Here is a 21,144-nt window from a genome sequence, read left to right on the forward strand (position 1 = left end):
GCCCCAAAGCAGTACCTGGGTCTTAAAATAAAAAATTCATTTTCATAAGGCAGGTATTTGTTTACAGAACGTTATATGTCATTAGGTAAATTAACAATCAATTATCTTTTGATTAAGAATATAGAGAAAATATAATTTAGTCAGCTAAAACAGCTGGATATCCCTTTTCCTATATGTAATGCATTATACTTGAAAAAAATAATTATTTGCATGAGTCAAAATAAGGCTTGCCTGAAGAACAGAACAAAGAATACAGAGCGCATGTGTGATCCTTGCTGTATTAACTGAGCCCATGCAATGGAACTCTGTCCTTTTTGGAACTTCCTAAAAGCCACTGAAAAGAACCCAGAGAAACAGAATTTCAGACTAAGAACATGATTCTTTGATGCAGTACTAACAAATCACACATGAATGGGAATAACATGAATTCATATTACTCATCTTGTTGGATGCCTGTTTTGTGCTCCTGCAGCACAGGCTAGGCTCAGTGTGATGAGTTTAGAATATTCATTCTAACTAACAAACAAACAAAAAAATTTAATATTTCACTATATGAAGAAAAACACACCTTTTAACTGTAGTACCTTTTTCAATCAAAGTATCTCAAAGAAAGACAGGTAGTTGGAAAGCCAAGAACACACACTGCGCACCAGAAAAAGCTGGTTTGATATTTCTCCCCTCTCCAAATACCAAAATAATTTGGGGAAATAGTCTCACCAGCACAGTGAGGACAGCAATAAATATTTTGATCCCAAACGTTATGAACTCACCAGGTATTCACCTGAAAAGCAATTCTGTAAATTGTGATAAAACAATTATGAGCTGGAAGCATATTTTGAGGAACAATGACAAAGATAACTTTGCTGTTCTGATTTTGCTTTGCTTTCTTTATAGTGTAACGCATAAAACAGATTAACCTTTGTCACATCCAAGAAAAATCACAAGGTGTTTTATAACTGGCCTTTAAAAGAAAATAATGTTTTCTTATTTCTTACCCTTAAAGGAAAACACACTTCAATATTTTCTGGCAGTCATGAAAAGCAGAGTTTTCTTAAATGCCAGCCAAGACTATCACTTCATCAGAGAATTCCAAAAGCTTCAGCTCAAGGGAAAGCTCAATTTTAAACAAATGAGAAAAAAAATCTTGTCCTTATGCAACCATGGAAAAGAAAGCCTGAGTCCTCAGCTTTCATAATATTTATTGGGGATTTTTGTGACAGAGATGTTGCAAAACACATGCTGCAATGCTTCAGTGCCCTGTTTGCTGTTTGAAGATGACTCCCTTGTGAGAACAACTTGATGTACTAAGCCTAAGTTAAATCTTCCTAGACATCTTAAAAGCTAATGGGACAGAGTGCTTACAAAAGGCTTCTCCCTTCAGGGGAAAGGGTAAAGAGAAAAGTAGTGGTTAACACGGAACTGCCAGTTAAAAAAGAACTACTGATTATAAATCATTGTAAATAAACACAACCGCCCTCTGTACAAGAGGACTTTACGTGTGTGGGAGAAATTGCCCCTTTATATGCCAATAATCACAGCACAGTGAATTTGAAACCATCGCTGAGCTCCCGCTAAACTGAACAGACATCAGTCAGGCAATGGCTGTCGCCGTCTTTTCTGTCAGAACAGGCAACTAAATCCCAGAGCTTGGCAGCAGTACTTGTAATTTTCAGTAACCTGGAAGTCGGAATGGAGAACCTCCTGATCAAAGCTGGGAACAACAGCAATCTGAGGGAGAATAGCTACTCTTACTGTCAGCCTGACTGAAAAGTTGAGGCAGGGTCTGAAGATGGTGAAGTACGGAGCTGTCCTGTACTGGGGCACAGGGCGCAGAAGTCAAGCCCCAGCTTTCAGGAAGAGTGACACGCTGGGTAAGGTTTTATGCTACAAAAAAAAAACCACCCGCAAATCCAGCCTACAATCACGCTTGAGCGTGTCCATGGGGCTATTGCTGCCGAGGCACCCAAGCTGTGTATGGACGTGACATGGGGATGTGAGGACCCACAGTGGGCTGAAACACAGACAAAGCCATCGAACACATCTGAGACCAGAACAAAGTAAACATATTTTACCTCAGCCAAAACTGCAGGGAAACAGGATGCTGGATTGGCGACAGAGCTTGACCGAGAGAAGGGAAAGGCAGTGCTGTCTGTGCCCTCAGGTTTTTGAGGAGCTGTGAGGAAGCGCCTGTGGCAGGCGCGTTCCCGCCGGCATCGCCTCAGGGACTGCGCGGGAAAAGCGGCAGCGCGCGCCTCCCGCCTTCGGGCTCTGCCGCCTGCCGGCATCAGCCGGGATGAGCGACTTCCCGGGCAGCCCCTGCCTGCTGGGACACCAGGGGACACGGCAGGGTGCTCGGGCGGCCGCAGCGCCGGCCAGAGCCCCCGTTGTGTCCGGGTGTAACTCAGCCCGCGCTAGCTGCGCCCATGGCAAAGGCGCTTTAGCTCTTCGCCGAGCCGGGGCGCCAGCCGGCTTTACCACAGCGGCAAGAGCATAATTCAGCTTAGATGTCAGGAAAAAAATCTTTACTGAGAGGGTGCTGAGGCACTGGAACAGGCTGCCCAGGGAGCCTGAATCACAGGATCGCAGATTGTTAGGGTTGGAAGGGACCTCTGGGGATCATCTAGTCCAACGCTCCTGCCAGACGGAACCAGCTGGAGCCGGCTTCGCAGGAACACGGACAGGTCTGTTTTGAATGTCTCCAGAAAGGGAGACTCCACGACCTCCCTGGACAGCCCCGACCGGCCCATCCCTGCCACTCTGAATGTAAAGGTCTTCATGTTAAGGTGAAACTTCTTGTTTTTTAGTTTATGATCTCCTCGTGCCGTTTCACTGAAAAGAGTCTGACAGCTCCCTGAGTGTCTTCCCATAAGAAGTGCTGTAGGCTCCTAAACATCTTTGTGTCCCTGTGCTGTACACTCTCCAGCAGTTCCTTGTCTTTCTTGTACTGGAAGTGTTCAAGGCCAGACCGGATCGGACTTTGAACAATCTTGCCTAGCGGTCCCCAAAGCAAGGGAATTGGAACTAGATGTCCTAAAAGGTCCCTTCCAACCCAAAAAATTCCAGTGTGGTTCTACATTGCAAGTCGGCGATTAGCTCGTCGGAGAGCACACCGGCAGCCCCGCAGCCCGGTGCTGCCAAAGGTGGCGAACGCTGGGGTAACCACCCCAAGAAGTGGACAGTAAAGAAACTTCGACCCCAGCGCCCGGGACCAACGCCGGCCCGACCGAGACCAGCGGGAGCCGTGGCGGCACCGGTCACGTGACCAGCGACAGGTCACGTGGGAAGGCGGAGAGGCGGGGAGTGGGCGGGGCATGACGGCGAAATCCCGCCCCCGACAGCCACGGGCGCCGCCAGGCTGCCCGTCTGCTTTGAGTGGCATTGCCCTCCGCCAATGAGCGGCCGGCTGGGCGGGAGGGGCCGGGCGGAGGCGGGCGGTGATAGGGGCCTGCGACGGGGCTTGGCTGGTGTGTGGCGTGTTAACCTGTGGCGGGTGCGGTACGGGACAGGACATGGTGGGCTCCAGCGAGACCGGGAAAGAGCCATGGCGGGGCCGCTACTACCGCCTGGAGGAGGTGCAGAAGCACAACAACAGCCAGAGCACCTGGATCATCATCCACAACCGCGTCTACGATGTCACCAAGTTCCTGGATGAGGTGGGTGCCCGCGTTGCCGGGACTCTGGGGGCACCGGAGCCGCGCGGGGCGGGCTCGCCGCCGGCTCCTCGGCTCCCTGCGCTGTGCGCCTGGCGAGCTCCTGTCCGCCGGCTCCGGCCCGCGGGTGAGGCACGGCGGGAGCCGCCCTCGGCGCCGCGATAGCGCCCTGGAGGAAGAGCCGCGGGGCGGGCCCGGCCTCCGGGCGCCTCTCGGGCAGCAGAACCCCGCGAGTGCCGCGCACGCCGGCTGCGCTACCGTGTGTGTCAGTCACTGTGTGCCGCACCCGGCTGAAACTTTTGGGTTTGAATTTCCAGTAAATAAGGAGAAAAAACTGGAGTTGGTGTTGAGGGCTGAGATAGGCGGGCTGGCTGTGTGAATCTTGGGTACCAAGAGTGGGGCTGAATCCATCTTTTTTGCTTTGGTGTGCCGGCTGAAGACAGAGTTAAAAGTGAAGACTTAGCTGGGACCCAGAGCCGTATTATCTTGCGAGCGAAAAGGTCATCAACTCCTCTCTTCATGCTATTGTAGTGTGTGTTGTATTATGGAAGAGGAAAGAAATTTCACAAAGTGGAAGGAAAGTACCGCAACAGGCAGAGTATCACAGATCTTGGGGGTTACTCTAATAGTCACAGAATCACAAAATTGTTTGGATTGGAAGAGGCATTAAAGCTCATCTCATTCCAGCCCCCTGCCAAGGGCAGAGATACCTCCCCCTAGACCAGGTTACTTCCAGCCCCTGTCCTTGAACGTGTCCAGGGATGGGGTATTCCCAGCTTCTCTATAGAACCTGTGCCAATGCCTCACTTCTGTCACTGTAAAAAATGTCTTCATTATATCCAGTCCTTATTAAAGCCTCTTGGTTACAGTGGCTTGTGTTCCTGTCTGCCAGATAAGTGCATCCTGGGTAGCCTTAAGATCTGGGTGGTCTTTATTTGCAGGAAATGGCAGAAGTGGCATTTCATACAGGTAACCAAGTTAAGAAAATTAGGGTGGCTCTCACTGCTGCCCTAACCCACTCGGTGGGGGGATGCAGTGTGGTGCTGCAAAGTTGTGCTAGTTCAAACTCTAGTGTAGAGCACTAGAGTCAAGTTCAGTTCTTTTGGCTGAATTTTCTTGGGCTTTTTTCTTCCCTAGTTAGTGGTTGATGGTTTTGATCTCTGGCAGACAGCAGTTAGTGTAGTCATTGATAGTCACAGTTAATAAAGGAGCATTTTACTTACTGGACTAAAACATTCTTCAGTGGAAATGCAGAAAAAAAAAGTTACCACTTTTTTCAGTAATTGAATGGTGCTGGGTTTAGATATTTTGAGTTTTCTCCCTTGCTATGTATTCCCAGTTAGCAAAGGCAGAATCACACAATAAATTAAGTTGGAAAAGACCTCTATCTCGTCCAGTGTTTGACCGAATGCTGTGTCAATTGGACCATGTCAGTGCATGCCACATCCAGTCTTGCCTTTAACTTGCAGGGACAGTGACTGCCACCTCTCTTGACAGCCAATTTCAATGTCTAATCGCCCTTTCTGTGAATAAATTCTTCCTAAAAGCAACCAATTAAAAAGTGCATGATAGACTCACATTAATTTCTTAAAGAATACATTTTGGATGGGTAGAGGCATGACAGATTTTAAGCATCAGTAGTTCCGTAGACTCATCTTGATTTTTGTGCTTGTAAACACTTGCAATTCAAAGGAGAAACTGAGCGTTTTGCAAAGGAGGGTTGGCAAGCAATTTTTCAAAGGCGGTGTTGACACAGGTAGTATTTCATTCTTAAGCTGTGTGTCAATGCAAATTGTTTGGCTTTTCAGCAAGGCAGATTGTGAAAGTGATCTACTGACTCTTCCTTCTTTATTTTTCATCTAGCTCTGCCCCTGGTCATCTTCATCTATTAGTTATGGGCATTGCTGTATGGTTATGCAGTCAGGGCCAATTTAATTATAAAAGTGCTGGAGGAGAATGCAGCTTTCCATGTAGTTTGCAAAACTGAATTAGCTTTTGGACACTTGATCAGTTTTGTTTGATATCTAATTGTGTTGTTTGTACATATTGTCCAGATTGAGAAGGCAGAAACAAACCCACACCTTAGAAAAACCCTAAACTTAATCCTACCCAACCAAAAAAAAAAAAAAACAAAACAAAAAAAACCAAACAAATAAAAACACTTGATGAAAGAAATCCAGGATCTAATGAGCTATTGACTTTAAGTAGTTGCATAGCCTCTTCTTTCAGTACATGCAGTGAAGTTGGTAAATATTAAGAGGCTTTACCTTGTGTAAATTTCTCCAACGAAACTTCATTTTCATCCTTCAGGACAAAACTGATAATTTGGCAGCGTATCAAAATAATCCCGTTTGTAAGTATTTAAATAGTTAGGTTTTGGACAATGTGGCGGACATCTTGAGAAGCTCTGGTACGTGTAAGTCAGACTTCAACCTCACATTAAACAGCTTTCAATATAACGTGGCTGGTTTAGAGCTGAAATTTTGAAGACGTTCTGAGATAATGAATGAGATTGTTGGAAATAAGTACCCGAAATATTTTGAGTGAAGCTACAGTCTTAGGGAAAGTTCTTTGACATTTTAATATTCATTGTGTTGGTGATTTTTGTTATAGAATTCTTCAATTAAGGTACTTCATAGGGTACTTTTTAATTTATTTTTTTTTAATGTTTTTGATACTTAGTTAACTTATCAAGTGTTATGCTAATTTTTGGCATTTACATAGGAAGCTAGCCTCTTTCTGGTTCACTCCAGAATGCAGTAAACCCTACTCCAAGTGGGGATTGTGTTAGCTGTTTCAATAGCAATATTGGTTCAATTCTGGTTTATTTCTTGCAGTTCCTTCCAGAAGTAGAAAAGCTACTATTTTAAGACTTAATTGTGGGCCACTGAAATTTAAGTCCAGTAAGGTGCATTTTCAGAAGGGTGCACTGCAAAAGCATCACCTCACTCATGCTCTTCCCAAGTAGTACATAAGTGTCAGTTTACTGGGGAGTGAAGAAATAGGGAGTAGCAGCTAAGCTCACCAGTCCTGTTTCTTAAACCAATAAGAACCTGTTTCTTTAACCATCTTTTCAGCTACTGCATTAACCTATGGAAATACTTTCTTATTAATAGTGAAGTTGAAAACTTCACTGTGCTTCAGTCTTGAAGACACCTTGGATGCTCTTGTGCTTGATAAATGAAAGTGTGGTGCTGCTTTTCACTCCATTATAGAAGTTAAAGGGTGTACTCCCTCTGTACAGCTGCTGTGTCTTCATGGAGCTCTCAGATGTTTAGTGGAACTTGTTGCTTTTAGGGAACAATCAGCTTCTGAACACTTGCTTGCAGTTGAACAGGAAATGGGCTGGGGATGGTGACTTGTATGTGTTGGGAGTGGAGGCATTTCATGGCGTGACCCATAGTAGCTAGGTTTCCTAAAGGACAAGGCTTAAAAAAGATTGTATGAAATATGGAACAAGTGCTGAAGGGGGAAATAATTGTGTGCTTTGATATCTTGTCCTTTTGCTAATCAGTTTGTTTGGGGGTTTTTTGTTGTTGTTGGTTTTGTTTGTTTGCTTTTGGGGTTTTTTTGTGTGTTTTTTTCGGGTTTTTTTTGTGGTTTTTGTTTGTTTGGGGTTTTTTTTAGGTGGCAGGTATTGGAGAAAATTCATAGCTTGAATATTCATTTCTGAATTTATTTTTTTTTTTTCCCCCCCAAGTCTGGGAGAAGAAATCAAGAGACCTCAGCTTTTGGAATACATTATTTGAAAGGTCTTGGCAAGAAAGAGTATTCTTGAAACCAGAAACTTTGGTGTGATTTGTCATTTAAGGCTGTTGGACCTGTGATGCAGGAGATTTGGGAAACCTTTTCCTTAACTTCAGATCTTGTGGTTTAATCCCAGGGTGTATCCATGTACCATCCAGTGGTTCACTCACCTTCCTACTCGGTGCATGGGGAGGAGAATCAGAAAAAGATAAATTTTGTGGGTCAATATAAGAGAGTTTAATAATTGAAATAAAGTATATGTAACAAGAATTGTTATGACAAGGGAAGAGAGAGGATTAAAACCCAACAGAAACAAATGGTGCAGCATGCATGTGTTCTCCACTCATTGACCCATGCCCAGCCCGTTCCTGAGCAGTGATTGGTGGCTCACGGACAGCTCCTCTCAGTTTATGAATGAAGTGTGGCATTCTGTGGTATGGAATATCCCTTTGCCTGGTTCAGGTCAGCTGTTCTGGCTGTGCTCCCTCACTGGCAGAGCATGGGACACTGAAAAGTCCTTGAATTGGGTGAGCACTACTTGGTTGCAACCAAAGCATCATTTCTTTAACAACATTGTCATGCTAAATCTGATGCACTGTACTGTACCAGCTACTAAGAAGAAAATGAACTGTGTCCCAGCTGAAACCAGGATAAGAACGTATGTCATTTAAAGGAAAATAGCTGCTAGAAATGAACGTGTACTCACAGCAGGATGTATAGCTATATCTGTATTGTACATAACTACAGATATGAAGAACATGAAATGTCAATGAATGGACAAAGTACATTGGCAGTGCTCTATAGTATTACCCCATACTTTTAATATGATCATCATTCTAGTCAGGTTTTGACATCAATCTAATGGGCTAAACAAGAATAGCTGGGCCTATAAAAATGAATGATCTGTGTCTTGATTTGCTTGCTGTTGTGATGAGGCTCTTGTGGGGACTTGATGGGATTTCCTAAGCCAGGCAAAAATGCTGACATCTATAGCAGCATCTCTACCAGAGAGGAGTTTCTTGTTCTGGAAACCAACTATGCCATGCATTTAATATTCATCTAATACAGACTTTGTTTAGATTAACTATGTTATGGGTGGTCTAAAAATTCAGCAAAAGCACTTTTTTTCCCCATAAGGTATGTACTTGTGCTTCCATAGCACTTTTCCTAAACTTCTCCTAGAATGGACAGCTCTCACTTAATGTGTTTTGTAATGCTGATCAAATTAAGTGCAAAAAGCAACTATTATTCTGCTGTGTCAGGATGAAAAATGTTCTCTCCCCTATGTGGCAATAAGTTACATTCATGCAGTGTGGTGGTGTTGTGGAGGAGTAGCATAATGCCTTGCACGTTTAAAGTCATGATCAGCTTGTATTGAAAGATGCCTGTATTGGCACATTTGGAGTCTGCCAGTGAACCATGGGAACTGTTCGTGCAGAACCTTGCCATCTGAGGATTAAACCCAGTGTTAACACTTCCTTTAAGCTCTGATGAAGCTTGCAGGAGAATCTGAAAATGTCTTAAGGAATAGCACTTCTCAGCACTTTTATGGGGAACTCTGTGAGCTGTAACTGTTTTGTAAGTGGGGAAATGGGCACTGCTGTTGTTTAACCTCAGTTGCCTGCAGACCTTTGCTTGCTGCTCTCCACAGCCCCTTGGTGGGATGGGGAAGGGAATTAGGGAAAAAAGGTAAAATGTGTGAGCTAACAGTTTAATAACTGAAATAAAATACAATAGTTACAATAAAAAGGGTGATGAAAAGAGATGCTAACACATGCCCGGCCCATTGCCAAGCATCAAGCTGCAGCTCCCAGCCAACTTCTCCAGTTTGTATACTAGGCGTTATGTTCTGTGGTATGGAATACCCCTTTGGCCAGTTTGGATCAGCTGTCCTGGCTGTGTTCCTTCCTGGCTTCTTGTGCACCTTCTTTCTGGCAGAGCATGGGACACTGAGAAGTCCTTGAATTAGGGTAAGTGCTACTCAGCAACAACTGCAGCATCAGTGTGTTACCACTGATTATTCTCATACTGAATCCAAAGCACAGCACTGTACCAACCTCCAAGAAGAAAATGCAACTCTATCCCAGCTGAAATCAGGGCAGGCACTGAGCTACTGGGTATTTTGTTTGAACTTCATTTAAAAGCCTTATTATTGCTTTCAAAAATATACTTTCAGAGAGAGATCTTCTTTCCTAGGCTTATGACATTTTACATGAGCTGACAATTTCTGTCCTGAAACTTAAATAGATGATAGAAACAATTTGGAGGACTCTCTTCAGGCTACATGAAAATGCCCTTGAAAAAACAAGCATTTCTCTGTCTATCCTGCATAAGAGAACTGAGGTTTTCTGGGTGTTCCTGGCTTTTTCACTGCCCCGTTTCTGCTTTTTATTCCTGTAGTGCAGAAAGTGAAATGTGAGTTTGAGACTGCCACTAATGGAGATCTTTGGTGATGTCCCTGAAAGTTGGACCCTAAATTTCATTCCCTCAGTATAGGAAGGGAGAGGTCACAGGAGACGCAAATTAAGGTAGTTATGCTTTAATTGAGTCTTGAACTGTGACACTGAGAAATCTGCCTGACTGTAGCAAGGGGGAGAAAAGGTAACATTCAGGATGAGGTGAGCTGGACTTCTGACCCAGATGAGAGCAGCAAGATTAACTGCATATTTTCCTTATCTAAAACTTTCTAATGTGTTGCTGTTAGGAATTAGTCTGTGCTCTGTACTAGTGCTGGCTCTGTGTAGGCTTTGTTATGCATGTAATTTAGATTATTTATTATATTGGGAATATCCTAAGAATGAGCTAGGCTGCCTTAATTTATCATCAAAAGCTTTTTCATTTCCCCTGAACCACAGTTTTACCTGCAGGAACTCTTCAATTACTTTTATCAACAGGATTTTGGTTTAGGAGTCCTATCTGTATAGCCTTATGGGCTTTCCAGTTCCAGAGTCTATCCAGAGGATCTTCATTAAAGTAGCAGTTCTGGTAGCAGGCTTTCTTTACCAGGCAGAATCATGAACAAAGGCCTTGTATAAACAAGCTTTGGGAAACTCATCCAACCATGAAAGATGCTCATCTTTTGATGGAAAAGTCAGTTCTTGCCCTCTGTGTGAGACATTACAGTTGGTTTCTTTCTTTAGGGGAAGTTTTAATGAAATATTTTAATTAAATCTTTTCATTAATTGTGTGTATTATGTGCTAGTTATTTACAGAGGGTCTGTAAGTTCATATTTTTAAGCAGAGGTAGCATCTAAAAGCCAAGTGTTCAGTTTCAAAGTACTTCCATCAATGTGTACTAGGTTATTATTCACATTATCTGGTAGATGGCTTAGGTTTGGAATTCTGTGTGTGATTCTCTGTACTTAGCCTTGCTCATGTCATAAAAAAAAATTACCAGTTTTCTAGCTGTAGTGGCAGAGATCAGGGTGAATTTGTCCTCTTCAGCTGATCTGTGAGAGTCAGTCAGGGGGTTGCTAGAGAGGATTGGTTGCAGTCACGATCATGACACTAATATTGTTGTTTGTAGACAGAGGGGTCAGTTGCGAATTAGACAAAGAACTAGTTCTACAGGGGAAAGCTGGAGTGCCTCCGTGGTGCTGCCCATTCTGCTACGTGATTGCTTTGTAGTGGCACAAGGGAGGGATTTGGGAACACAGGTTAGTACATGATCACTCTGTAGCTGGCAACCTGCGAGTAGTTTGTTCAAGTACTCCATGAAGTAATTTTAATGTAGATGATGTTACATTGGTAGATATCCATTTGTTTGGCTGGATAGTGAGTTTTGTTTTGTGAGCTGGTGTAAACCACATGATCTTGATGTCTTGCTGGAGTAACTAGTATTTTATGTGCTTGTATGAGTGGGGTTTGGTTTCAGTGCAGTGCATGAGTAGGAGTTTACATAACTGCTTGTGCTTCTGGTGCTTTATGGGTGGTTTAACTTTGGGGTCTTTTACTGCTTGTTGATATGTTGTTTGTTAAGCATGTTTTCCAAGGAGTAGTGCCACCTTTCTTGCTGGAGTTGGTGCATAAGTTTTTCTATTTGGAAGCCCGGGGGAGGGAGGGAGGGCGCACAATTCTTTAGCATGGTATTAAAAAAACCCAAACCCACATTGCTGAAGAAATTCTATGAAGATTGAGTTGAGGTAATGTCTTGGAGTGCTGGTTAGTCTAAAGTTCAGCTAAATGCCATTTCAAGGCAATGTTGAACTTGAGTGCTCCCTCAACTTTTGTCCAGTCCTTTCCCTGAATACTTACCAGAATGGATTCAAGGACAGGATTTTGGTGAGCATGCCATATTTGCAGGCTGCTTGCATAATCTTTACTCTGCTTGTACTCTTCTGACCTTTTTTTGGCTCAGTTGCTGCGTCTAATCTCTCTATCAGTTGCTTAATCTTGTTTTTGCTTAGTCATGGTAGGGATCCTTTACCCTAATAACTGAGGTATCTTGGCTCTTTAAAAAGTGTTATGTTGGGGTTTTTTGTTTGTAGGTTTGTTTTTGTTTTTTTTCTCTCCTCAACTTCCTTAATCTTAAAATAAATGCCTTTAAATTGAAGATTCAAGTTGTGGAGTTCTGGTACTGCTGAAAATTCATAGTAGTAGTTTGCTTCATCTGTATCAACAAATACTGGTTTTGTCAGAAGAGAAGTTTTGATATGAGATTAATAGGATTTGAACCAAGTGCTAACCTGAATTACCTAGACTAGTAGAAATGCCATTTCTTTAACCTGTGGGCTTTTTGGTGAGCTGTGCTCCCCACAAGATGACCCTAAATTGTAGAAATTTTGTCTATTTTCCATAATTTTATATCTTGTACTCAGAAGCATTGAAAAGTGAAGTGAGGTTCCAAAGCCTTTTAGCTCATCTGCTACTGGTGAAGTGCTAATATCTATTCCATGGTTGCCTTAATCCAAGGCAGTATTAGTAAGTGCTTTTAATTTGTTTGCCTAGTTATTTCCAATGTTTATATAGTACTTTGCTGCTTGAAAGTTGAGTGGTGAGTTTTTGTGGAATGTTACCTGTTACATGAATAAGTAACTTGGAGCTGAGGAAATGCACTGAACTAGAAATGATAGATATGGCAGTATATTCAGGCAGAGTTATTTGATAGATAAAAATGTACTTCATAAAAACGTCATAAAATCCCCAAAGTGCATCCTGGGGAGGAATAAAAGGTAATGGAGGACAGGGGTTTATATTAAGGGAATGGTGATGGATTGAGGTATTAGAAGATCCTGGGAGATGACTTCTCTGTATCTCAGGGGTTTTAACAACAATGTGCTTTTGGGATTCCATAGTCTGTGAAAACCAAATTACTATTTAGGGTCTTGAGTGAGCTTTCAGTTGTGCTTAATCATTTCTAAAGGAGCTGTCTCATTTGATATTTGTACCATAATTTGTTTTGGAAAGGACCCTTGAAATTATCTGGCCCAGCTCCCCACTCAAACCAGGATTAACTAGAAGGTCAGGTTCCTTAGCACCTCATCAGCTTGTTTTGGCAATGCTTGATTGCACTTTTCCTGAACAGATTTTTTTATCTTTCTGGAATGTTCTTGCTGCAGCTTATACCTTTTTGTCTCTTATCCTTCTGATGTATAAAGCATTGCTTGGATAAAAATACAGGTTTCCTAAAGAAGAGAAAACGCAATGTAACTTCAGAAGATAGTTGGGCTGTTAAAATACAGACTATTCCCACACAACTTTCTAAATGCTTTAGTTGCAAGGTGCAATGCCTCTTATTGCTTCTTTGCCAGTGAAATAGAGACTTAGCTTCCTTGGTTTTGGCTTCAGAGAGTACATAAAGCTCTCTAGTTTTTCAGAAAGGCTTATATTTGCTATAGAAAGTCTGACAGCTGATTTTGCCTTTTTTTTTTAATTTTAGAAATGTAAAAATACAGAATTTCCATTTCTAGAATGTGAATGTATTTCAGTAACAAATTCAAACTCATTAAAAATTATAGCACCCAGGAGGTGAGGAGGTCCTCAGGGAGCAAGCTGGAGGAGATGCTACTGAGAACTTTGAAGATGTTGGTCATTCCACAGATGCAAGGACACTGTCAGAATCCTTTATTGTTGGGGAACTTCATCCCGTGAGTATATGAAAGTGTCTCCTTACTTTTGTGTTTACTATACTGCTTTTGCATCTAGTTACTTGTCTGGTAAGTACTTCAAAATCAAGAACTGCTAGTTTGGTTGAATGCCAGTCCTGGATTGTGGATGGACCTAGGTTTGAGATGGTTCCCCCCAGTGTGAAGGGATTTGAGTAGTGTAGCATAAGGATGGTCACATCTTTCGGTGATGTAAATTGCCTTACAGCTTAGCTCTTGAATAAATTGAATATGGAATTGTTGTCATTCGCCGTAAGCTTTGTAAGGAAACTCGGTAGCCCCTGACAGTGCTATGTCAGAATGTCTAGACCTTTGCTTATGCCAGAATGCAGAGTGACTACTTAATAACCACTTTCACCACTACTTTCACGACTGTAAATACTTATCTGCCAGGCTTCCATCTGGATTGAAAGATGCAATCCTGGTTTTTCATATATATGTTTAGAAAATGCTGATTATAAGCATTGTACTTCTAGTTTGTTGTTCTGTCTTCCCCTCTTTGGCTCCTGCCGCTTTTAGCTGTATCATGGCTCCCTACATGTGGTAGTCAGGGTTGTTTATGATCAATTCTCACTGGATTATCTGTCACATCCTCTCTTCTATACTGTCCATCCTATTTCCCATACTTTCAGTGAGCACTTTTCTGCTGTCTCAAGTAGTATTTCCTTCTAGTTAGGGAGCTGCTGCCTTGGCTTTCTTCAGCTAGGACCTAATTCCTGCATCTTAATAGTTGAAAACCACTATTTCAAGGTTTAGGTTGCTAATGTTCCTGTCTGCTCTACTTTACTGCTCATTCTTGCCTCTTTTCCTCTTACTTCATGTGTGTTTTGTCTTGCATTTGGGGTAAAAATCACTGTGTTGAGTAGCCTGTTTCACAGTAAGATGCTCAATCTTGTTTGTCTCAGGTCATTTCTTGATGACTATTACTAGTGTACCTTGTCCTAATAAGAAATGATTTGGTTCTGATGCACATTTGTGACTTTGCAGATTTTGCCATCTATTTCTGTGCCACTGATGTTGTTCTTAACCTGGCTATATAAGCTCAGTTCTTCCTTGTTTGGCAAGTGCATGTTTTCACTTGATATGAAACAAGCAGCTTGGTAGTTTAATGTACAGATACAGAACTGACAGGATTATATACTGTTGCTTTTTTGTAATGAATGTGACTGTGCCAAGCAGAACTTTGAGTTTATGGAAGATCCCTAGAATTTGGGACCTTTGGCCCAGTGGACATGGGACCACAGCCAGTTAGTTGACTTTACCTGATAGTACAAGTACACTGAGCAGAATTAATATGATTGCAGTCAATGTATAAACTAAGGTTATGTACTCTCCAGAGGTAAAGGAAAGGCAAAAACATGGGCATAAAGAATAATGAAATTTGTTGGAAGCTCAGGTTTCACTTCTTCGTTGAAAACTGGGAAGTATTGTTTAAGGAAGTTATCTTGTTTATGTTAGCTCAAAATCAATCACTGACATCTGCACTCTTGCAAGTCTTATTTTTACCTAAGGAAAAATACTTTTGCATTAACAGAATGAATTCCAAACTGAATTTAGTGATAAATTGTGTGAGTTTGGTTTTGTTTTTAATGCTTTCAGATTTCGTCTAAATGTTTCTTGCTTTTTTTTTTTTCCTGCAGGATGATAGAACCAAGCTTCAGAAGCCAACAGTAAGTATGTTTCTTGAAATGCCACATGGTTTCTTTTGGGCATTACAGACAGTGTATTAGTGTCTATGTATGAATGGTATACCTTCAGAAAAAGAAATAATTCCATTTAAGTGTGATGCTCCAGGTTTTTACTCTCTCAGACCTGTTGATAGTACTTCAAATTGTTCTTTCTCTTAACTGTCATTTTCTTTAATTTGTTTGGCTTCATACCAGGGGGTTACTAAGTGTGATGGCATTATACTATAGCAAAAAGGTGACTGGAGTCAATCAGTGGTCTTCTAGTGTTCAGTTTAAGGAAAAAAAAAATCAGTTTATTGGCAGAACAGATTAAACTGAAAAGTGTTTGTGGGAAGGAAAATGTGATGCCTAACAATATATTGGTCATGCTAGTAGATAGAGAATGTAGAGACATTCAGTGTATTACAAATCAGTTAAATTGCAATTGTGAACTCTTTTCAAGGTGAAATTAGTTTGCTTCCTCACTATTTCAGTAGATTCTGCTGAGTGGCCTGTAAATGCAGTGTCGCACTTTTTAATGTTTTTTTTCCATCCTTATTAGAATTAATCTGTAAAATAATTTGTTAATTAATTAATTAGGTAATTAATCAGGCACTCAGCTATCAAAAAAGAATTCATGTGGAGAAGGTGCTTCAGGGATTAATTTGTACAGTTGTTGCTGCTGTGTCAATAGAGGATGTTTGCACTGGGCTTACCAGCAAACAGCATGCTTAGGAAATAATTGGAAATTATTTTAAAATGAAGCTTAGTAAGAATAAGATCCTAATCGTCTTGTTTTGAGAGATTTGTTTCTTAGAATTAATCAGTTTTGTAGGATCTTCCAATGATATGAATCACTTAAAGGAAAGAAAAATAATTTTTTTTTTATATACATGCATCATAGCAAATCACCTATTAAGTTGTTTTTAATTAGAGCCTGGAACTAGTATACTAAAAAAGAAGTAAGAAATGGAATAATGATTGAAATTCTGAACTTCTTCCCACCAAGAACAGTATCTGCTCTTCAGATTTCTTTTGACATTCAGGGCAGTTTACACTTAAGCTTTAAGAGCAGTAGTGATAAATGCAACTGAGAACAGACTGCCCAGTGCAAGTTGTAGCAGATAATCCTTTGACTAATCTCGGAGGAATTTACCAAATTTAAGTACTTAGAATATTAGTTTGGCCCATGCATAGTCAGATGGAGTTAAGATGAATCCTCATAGCTACCTACACTGCACTTGTTCTCCATGATTCCAGGAGGAACTTGGGGTGCTTTTCTGCAGTGGGATGTGTGGCTGTAGAAAGACAGCTTCTATACTCTAGGTGGGTATGTGACAGATTAGGGAGATTCTGTGCCTTGACTGTCCAGGAACTGTCATAAGGCCTTGGGCTTTCAAATTCCTTCTTGTCCTCACACTGCTTTTAAAGTACCTTCAGTGTACCTGTCCAGTGTTGTAGAGTTTAAGTTCTTATGAGCTGGGCCATATTTCTATTACTGTCTTGATGTGAGGGGAGCATCCCCTGGGCCTGGATGTGGCAGGTCTATTATAAAAGGTGCTAGCCTTGATCATGGGCATCAGTTCTTCCATGCTGTTTGGCTTTGGGGTTAGTTTCTCATTCAGGTGTTCACAAAAGCAACATAGATGTAATCTATGAGTCATATTCTTTTACTCACAGTATTGGCATGTGTAAACTCAGGATGATTTGGATGCTTGCAAAGGTAGTGTGCTTGAACCTCTGAGAGGGTGGTGGAAATCCTTCTTTCTTTAAATTAATTGCAAGTGTTCTGATACCAAAGCAAGTCACTTTGCAGTGATGGATCTTGTACCACTAAGTTTAGGTAGGGTTTTAATGCTTGGATTTTAAAAACAAACTTATGTTCATACACAGTTATTAAAATAAATAAGTCTTCATATCAGTTGTGCACATGTACCCAACTTGGATCTGACCTTGTAGTGCTGCTTTTTTTGTGGAAACTGAACAAGAAGTCCAAATCAGTTTCAGGAAGAGCTATAACAATTTGACTGATTCTTACAGAATCTGAAACGCCACACTAAAACCCCTGAGTTTTATTAAACCTTGTAGATGTAAATTAGTAGCTTTCTTTATGTGGTTTTGATATAAAAAATATTTCTGAATTAATTTCAAGTTTTTTTTCAATTTGATTCTAGTCAAGGAAAGGATTTTTATCTTAGAGATGACTGAAACTTTTCAAATGTAACTGGGATTGAAGTTGGCTTCATAAAAACTTGCCGCAAAATTGTTGAAAATGTTGTAGGAGCTTGATGCAATGTTGGCTGTAGAAACTTCTACTACCTACCTTATACAACAGAACTGCTGTAGGAATTATGAGAAAATGGTTCCCAAATGCATGCACTGAGTTTTTTCTGAATTAGTCTCACTTGATGAGTTTGGAGAAACTGTGGGGCTAATTAAGATGGGGAGAGGGTTGTCTTCCTGAAGTAAATATCTTCTTACTCTTTGTTTTCCAGGAAACTCTTATTACCACTGCTCAGTCTACTTCCAGGTACAGTATGACATCTCATGTTGAAGTTCCTCATGATTTTCTGAAGCTTAAAAAGATGAATAGCTTTTATCTGCTGGAAGCTGAGGTATCAGTGGGTAGTGCATGGAAAGTTCTGTTCTATGTAAAGGCCAAGTTGGCATCCATGTACCACTTTACAAGTGTGTCAGCTTACTGGGTAGGTACTTTTCTCATATTGACAGGTGTCAGTATCTATCAAATGGTTTGTTTTGTACACGCCCTTATTTCTGGAGTCTGCCACGTGAAGGGAAGACTCTTAGTGTCATTGCCAACTATTTTACTGACATGGATGCCTTTTCTTTTAAAATTTGCCTTGCTATCACTGTTGCATCTCAGGGAAATAAGAGGACTGTGTGCGTAAGAAGCAAGATGTGTCAGAATTGGGAGGGGGCTGAAAAACACTTCGAAATATGGCTGAATCCAATTTTGTAAAGTTATATCCTACTGACAATTCCCTGCTGCTGAAACCTCAGAGGACTCTTCTGTGACCCTCTGGGTGGGGAGTTTGGGTGCTTAGAAGTGACATGTGATGCTGCTACTTAAATGGCTTTTGAATGAATGACATTTTGGGCAGCGCACCCTAACTTTAAATGTGCCTAGCGTTTTATTCTTCTCTGGTAAGCACACTTCTTGTAAGCTCTAGTACAAAGCCATACTGAACAAGTTTCTTCCCTTGTCTAGAGTATTACTGCCCAACGCAGCTGTTCTGTTGCCCTGAATTTGAAGTATTTGTTGGAGTGGGGAGGAAGGACTTCTTTAAGCAGTGACTTTTATTTTTCTTTTTATAACATGCTGGCTGTCACTTCCTAAACTGCTTTTTCAAAAACTTCCTTTTAGTTCATGGTCCAACTGGGTGATCCCAGCAATAGCAGCGATCATCGTGGCCCTGATGTATCGTTCCTACATGTCAGAGTAAGCGCCTTACTGAGAATTAATGCAAGAAGAGAATACATTCTCTGGGAGAAAATATAAGCAATCCTAACCCAATATTTTCCTGGACAAAAGCCTGATATCTGAAGAAAAATTCAAGTTTTTCAGAAAATGAAACAATTATTTTTCTGCTGTGCACTTTTCTTAATGTTGCCTTCTTATATGCTGCTGTGAAGTGATAAAAAGGCACCATTTCTCTTTTTGTATAACACTTTTTTTCTCTAATGAATTACTTGATAACTGTATTGGTTTCTGTGGTAGAATATTATTTTGTATGTAACACTGATTCTGGTTATTTCTCTTTAATCTGTAATAGGGTCATTAGGACTCTCTTTAAGTATACATTTTACAGCTTTAAAAGACTACCAAAACTGTGTACTTGTACACAACTTAACTTAAAAAAAATCATATTGTCTTTTTAAATGTAGTATGAAAGAAATGCAAGTTAAATGTAATGAATAAAACTGAGTGGAGTTATAGGTGCCTGGAAGTGGGTTGGGCCCTACCAAGAAGTTATAATGACGTGGGGTGGATTTTTTTTTTTTTTTTTTTTTTTCCCCTACTACTGCTCTTATACTTGTTGTAGGCTCTCCTACTAGCAGACTATTCTGTTTGTCTCCCATTGAAAAATTCAGGTGAAATATGAAACTAAATCAATGTTTGGCCCAATTATGTCTGTCTCATTTTTGTGAAAAATAGCTTTTTTTTCAAGAAAGGCAGAAAAAAGTTACTGCTACTAAATAGTACTGTTCCTGCCAAACACTCAGGTGACTGTAGAATTTGTTCTGGAACTTCTAGCCTTCAAGAAAATCTTCAACTTTGTCAAGTACATTGTGAGGGGAAAAACTGACATGTTAAATCTATTTCTGACTCTTCTGTGATGTGCTTTGGTGCTTTACTATGAAGAGGCGAGTGTTTTCACTGTTGAATACAAGATAACTACAAGTTTGCATTTTGTGGTGAACATTTTTAGTCTTATGTAAATGATAATGAATAAAAGTTTAATTGCTTATACCTGCTGGCTCAAACACCTTCATTTCCAAATTTTTTGAAGGCCCTGAAAGGGATGTTCTGTTAGGGCACTTCTCAGAAGTGCACTTAACAGTAGCTCCCATCTACTTTGTATCAAGCACTAACTTTTGTTCTGTTTTTGCTATGGCTTTCCCTCTGAATGTGGTGAAACAGAGTTTAAAACTTCAAGCTTTATTTATATTTTTATTGATAACATTTAAAATTATATAATAACTCAGAGCTGGTATTTAGAATCAGAAATCAAGTTTCAATTTAAAAAAACACTTGAGTCCATATATCTAGGCAAGGCAAAAAAATAAAAAGGGCAACTTTAGAAAGCTTAGCTTCCCTGCTCCAAGAATTTCAGACAGCTAAGTGATAGAATATAAGTATCCACATCAGCAGATAGAGCAGTGCAATTAAAGTAGGTCTGTAATGGGAAACACTTGCTGTGAAATGCTTTTTTCCCCATGTTGTATATGTTGGAATTTTAATATGATGTAGTTCTGTTTCGGTCCTGTATACTGGATATTTATGCAATTCCCTGGAGTAACTATGGAAGCTCAGTCTCATCTAAAAGTATTCAAGCTGGCATGTTCAGGAAATTTCCACAATGTGAACCAGAATCAGGGTGAATACTGATAAGTAGGCAGTGCTTCAATAACTGATACAAGTAAAAAATGTTAATGTAGATATGCACTCCCCTCCACTGGTGTGGATACAAGTTCTTCCTCAGAGATACACATTCTTTTTGGTTTTTAGATGTAGACTGCTTTTGTAAACAGAGATAGAGCTAAACTAAAAAAAATGAGCAGGCTTATTTCCCTTTAATACTCATAATGGTTAGAGCTGCTTTCCTTAGAGGTGTCATACAGAACTTTTTATGTGGATACTACTTTAGCTTTTGAGTATAAATAGGAGAAGAGAAAATATACATGGGTGTGGTGAGGAATGAATGGCTGTGCTATTGTAAAAACAAGTGAATTAAGGGTAGTCAATGTTTTCACAGTCTGACAGCAAAAAGCAAAGAATTGACAGTTTGCTTTCTTTTCAGAACAAAGTCCTTTGTCCACAGATCCAAACTGAAAGTATTTGCTCTAATTGTCTGATAATAAACACTAATCTTTGTTTAAAGAGGCTTGCTTTAGTGGTTGATGCTTTAAATCAGTTGTCATCTTTTACTGTCTACTTGTACAACCTTGTAATGTTTACCCCGCCTAAAATTATTTGGGCATTGCATTTTTGGCCTTTATTTGCCTGTCATCTGTTGTTGACAAGAGTGCACAGTAATGGGGAGCTCCCCCCTTAAATGGAGATGGCCTTGGCTGCTTCTTAGTGTCTGTGGAGTAAAGCCAGCACAACTTGTTCACTTGCTCCCTCTGAGATGACAACGAAAAAATGGTGTGCTGTTCCTTTCTCTGGCTTCCTTGCTCCATCACGCTGGTCTCATGCCTTTCCCTAGTCATTATGCTGCAGTCAGAATTTTG

General features: G+C 40.7%; 1 protein-coding gene across 2 annotated transcripts; it reads left to right on the forward strand.

Annotated features, from left to right (window-relative positions):
* The first annotated feature begins 3,445 nt into the window (after positions 1–3,445).
* Positions 3,446–19,660, forward strand: LOC134041183 (cytochrome b5). 2 transcript variants are annotated; one of them, XM_062487569.1, is made up of 5 exons: positions 3,448–3,653; positions 13,355–13,483; positions 15,142–15,171; positions 17,664–17,698; positions 18,554–19,660. In XM_062487569.1, exons 1-5 carry the CDS (start codon positions 3,510–3,512, stop codon positions 18,630–18,632), a joined length of 417 nt encoding a protein of 138 aa, XP_062343553.1. In that variant the 5' UTR covers positions 3,448–3,509; the 3' UTR covers positions 18,633–19,660. The 2 variants fall into 2 exon arrangements, with proteins under 2 accessions (XP_062343563.1, XP_062343553.1); XM_062487579.1 differs by lacking the exon at positions 15,142–15,171 and having other exon boundaries at positions 3,446–3,653.
* Positions 19,661–21,144: the final 1,484 nt, after the last annotated feature.

This window comes from Cinclus cinclus, chromosome 1 (assembly GCF_963662255.1).
Source record: "Cinclus cinclus chromosome 1, bCinCin1.1, whole genome shotgun sequence".
NCBI classification, from domain to species: Eukaryota; Metazoa; Chordata; class Aves; order Passeriformes; family Cinclidae; genus Cinclus; species Cinclus cinclus.

Bases quoted from the DNA above. Each gene is read 5' to 3' on its own strand.
- LOC134041183 (XM_062487569.1), top strand. From the start codon at position 3,510: ATGGTGGGCTCCAGCGAGACCGGGAAAGAGCCATGGCGGGGCCGCTAC. The intron at 13,484-15,141 runs GTGAGTATATGA...TTTTTCCTGCAG, and splicing joins TTGTTGGGGAACTTCATCCC to GATGATAGAACCAAGCTTCA. The intron at 17,699-18,553 runs GTACAGTATGAC...ACTTCCTTTTAG, and splicing joins ACTGCTCAGTCTACTTCCAG to TTCATGGTCCAACTGGGTGA.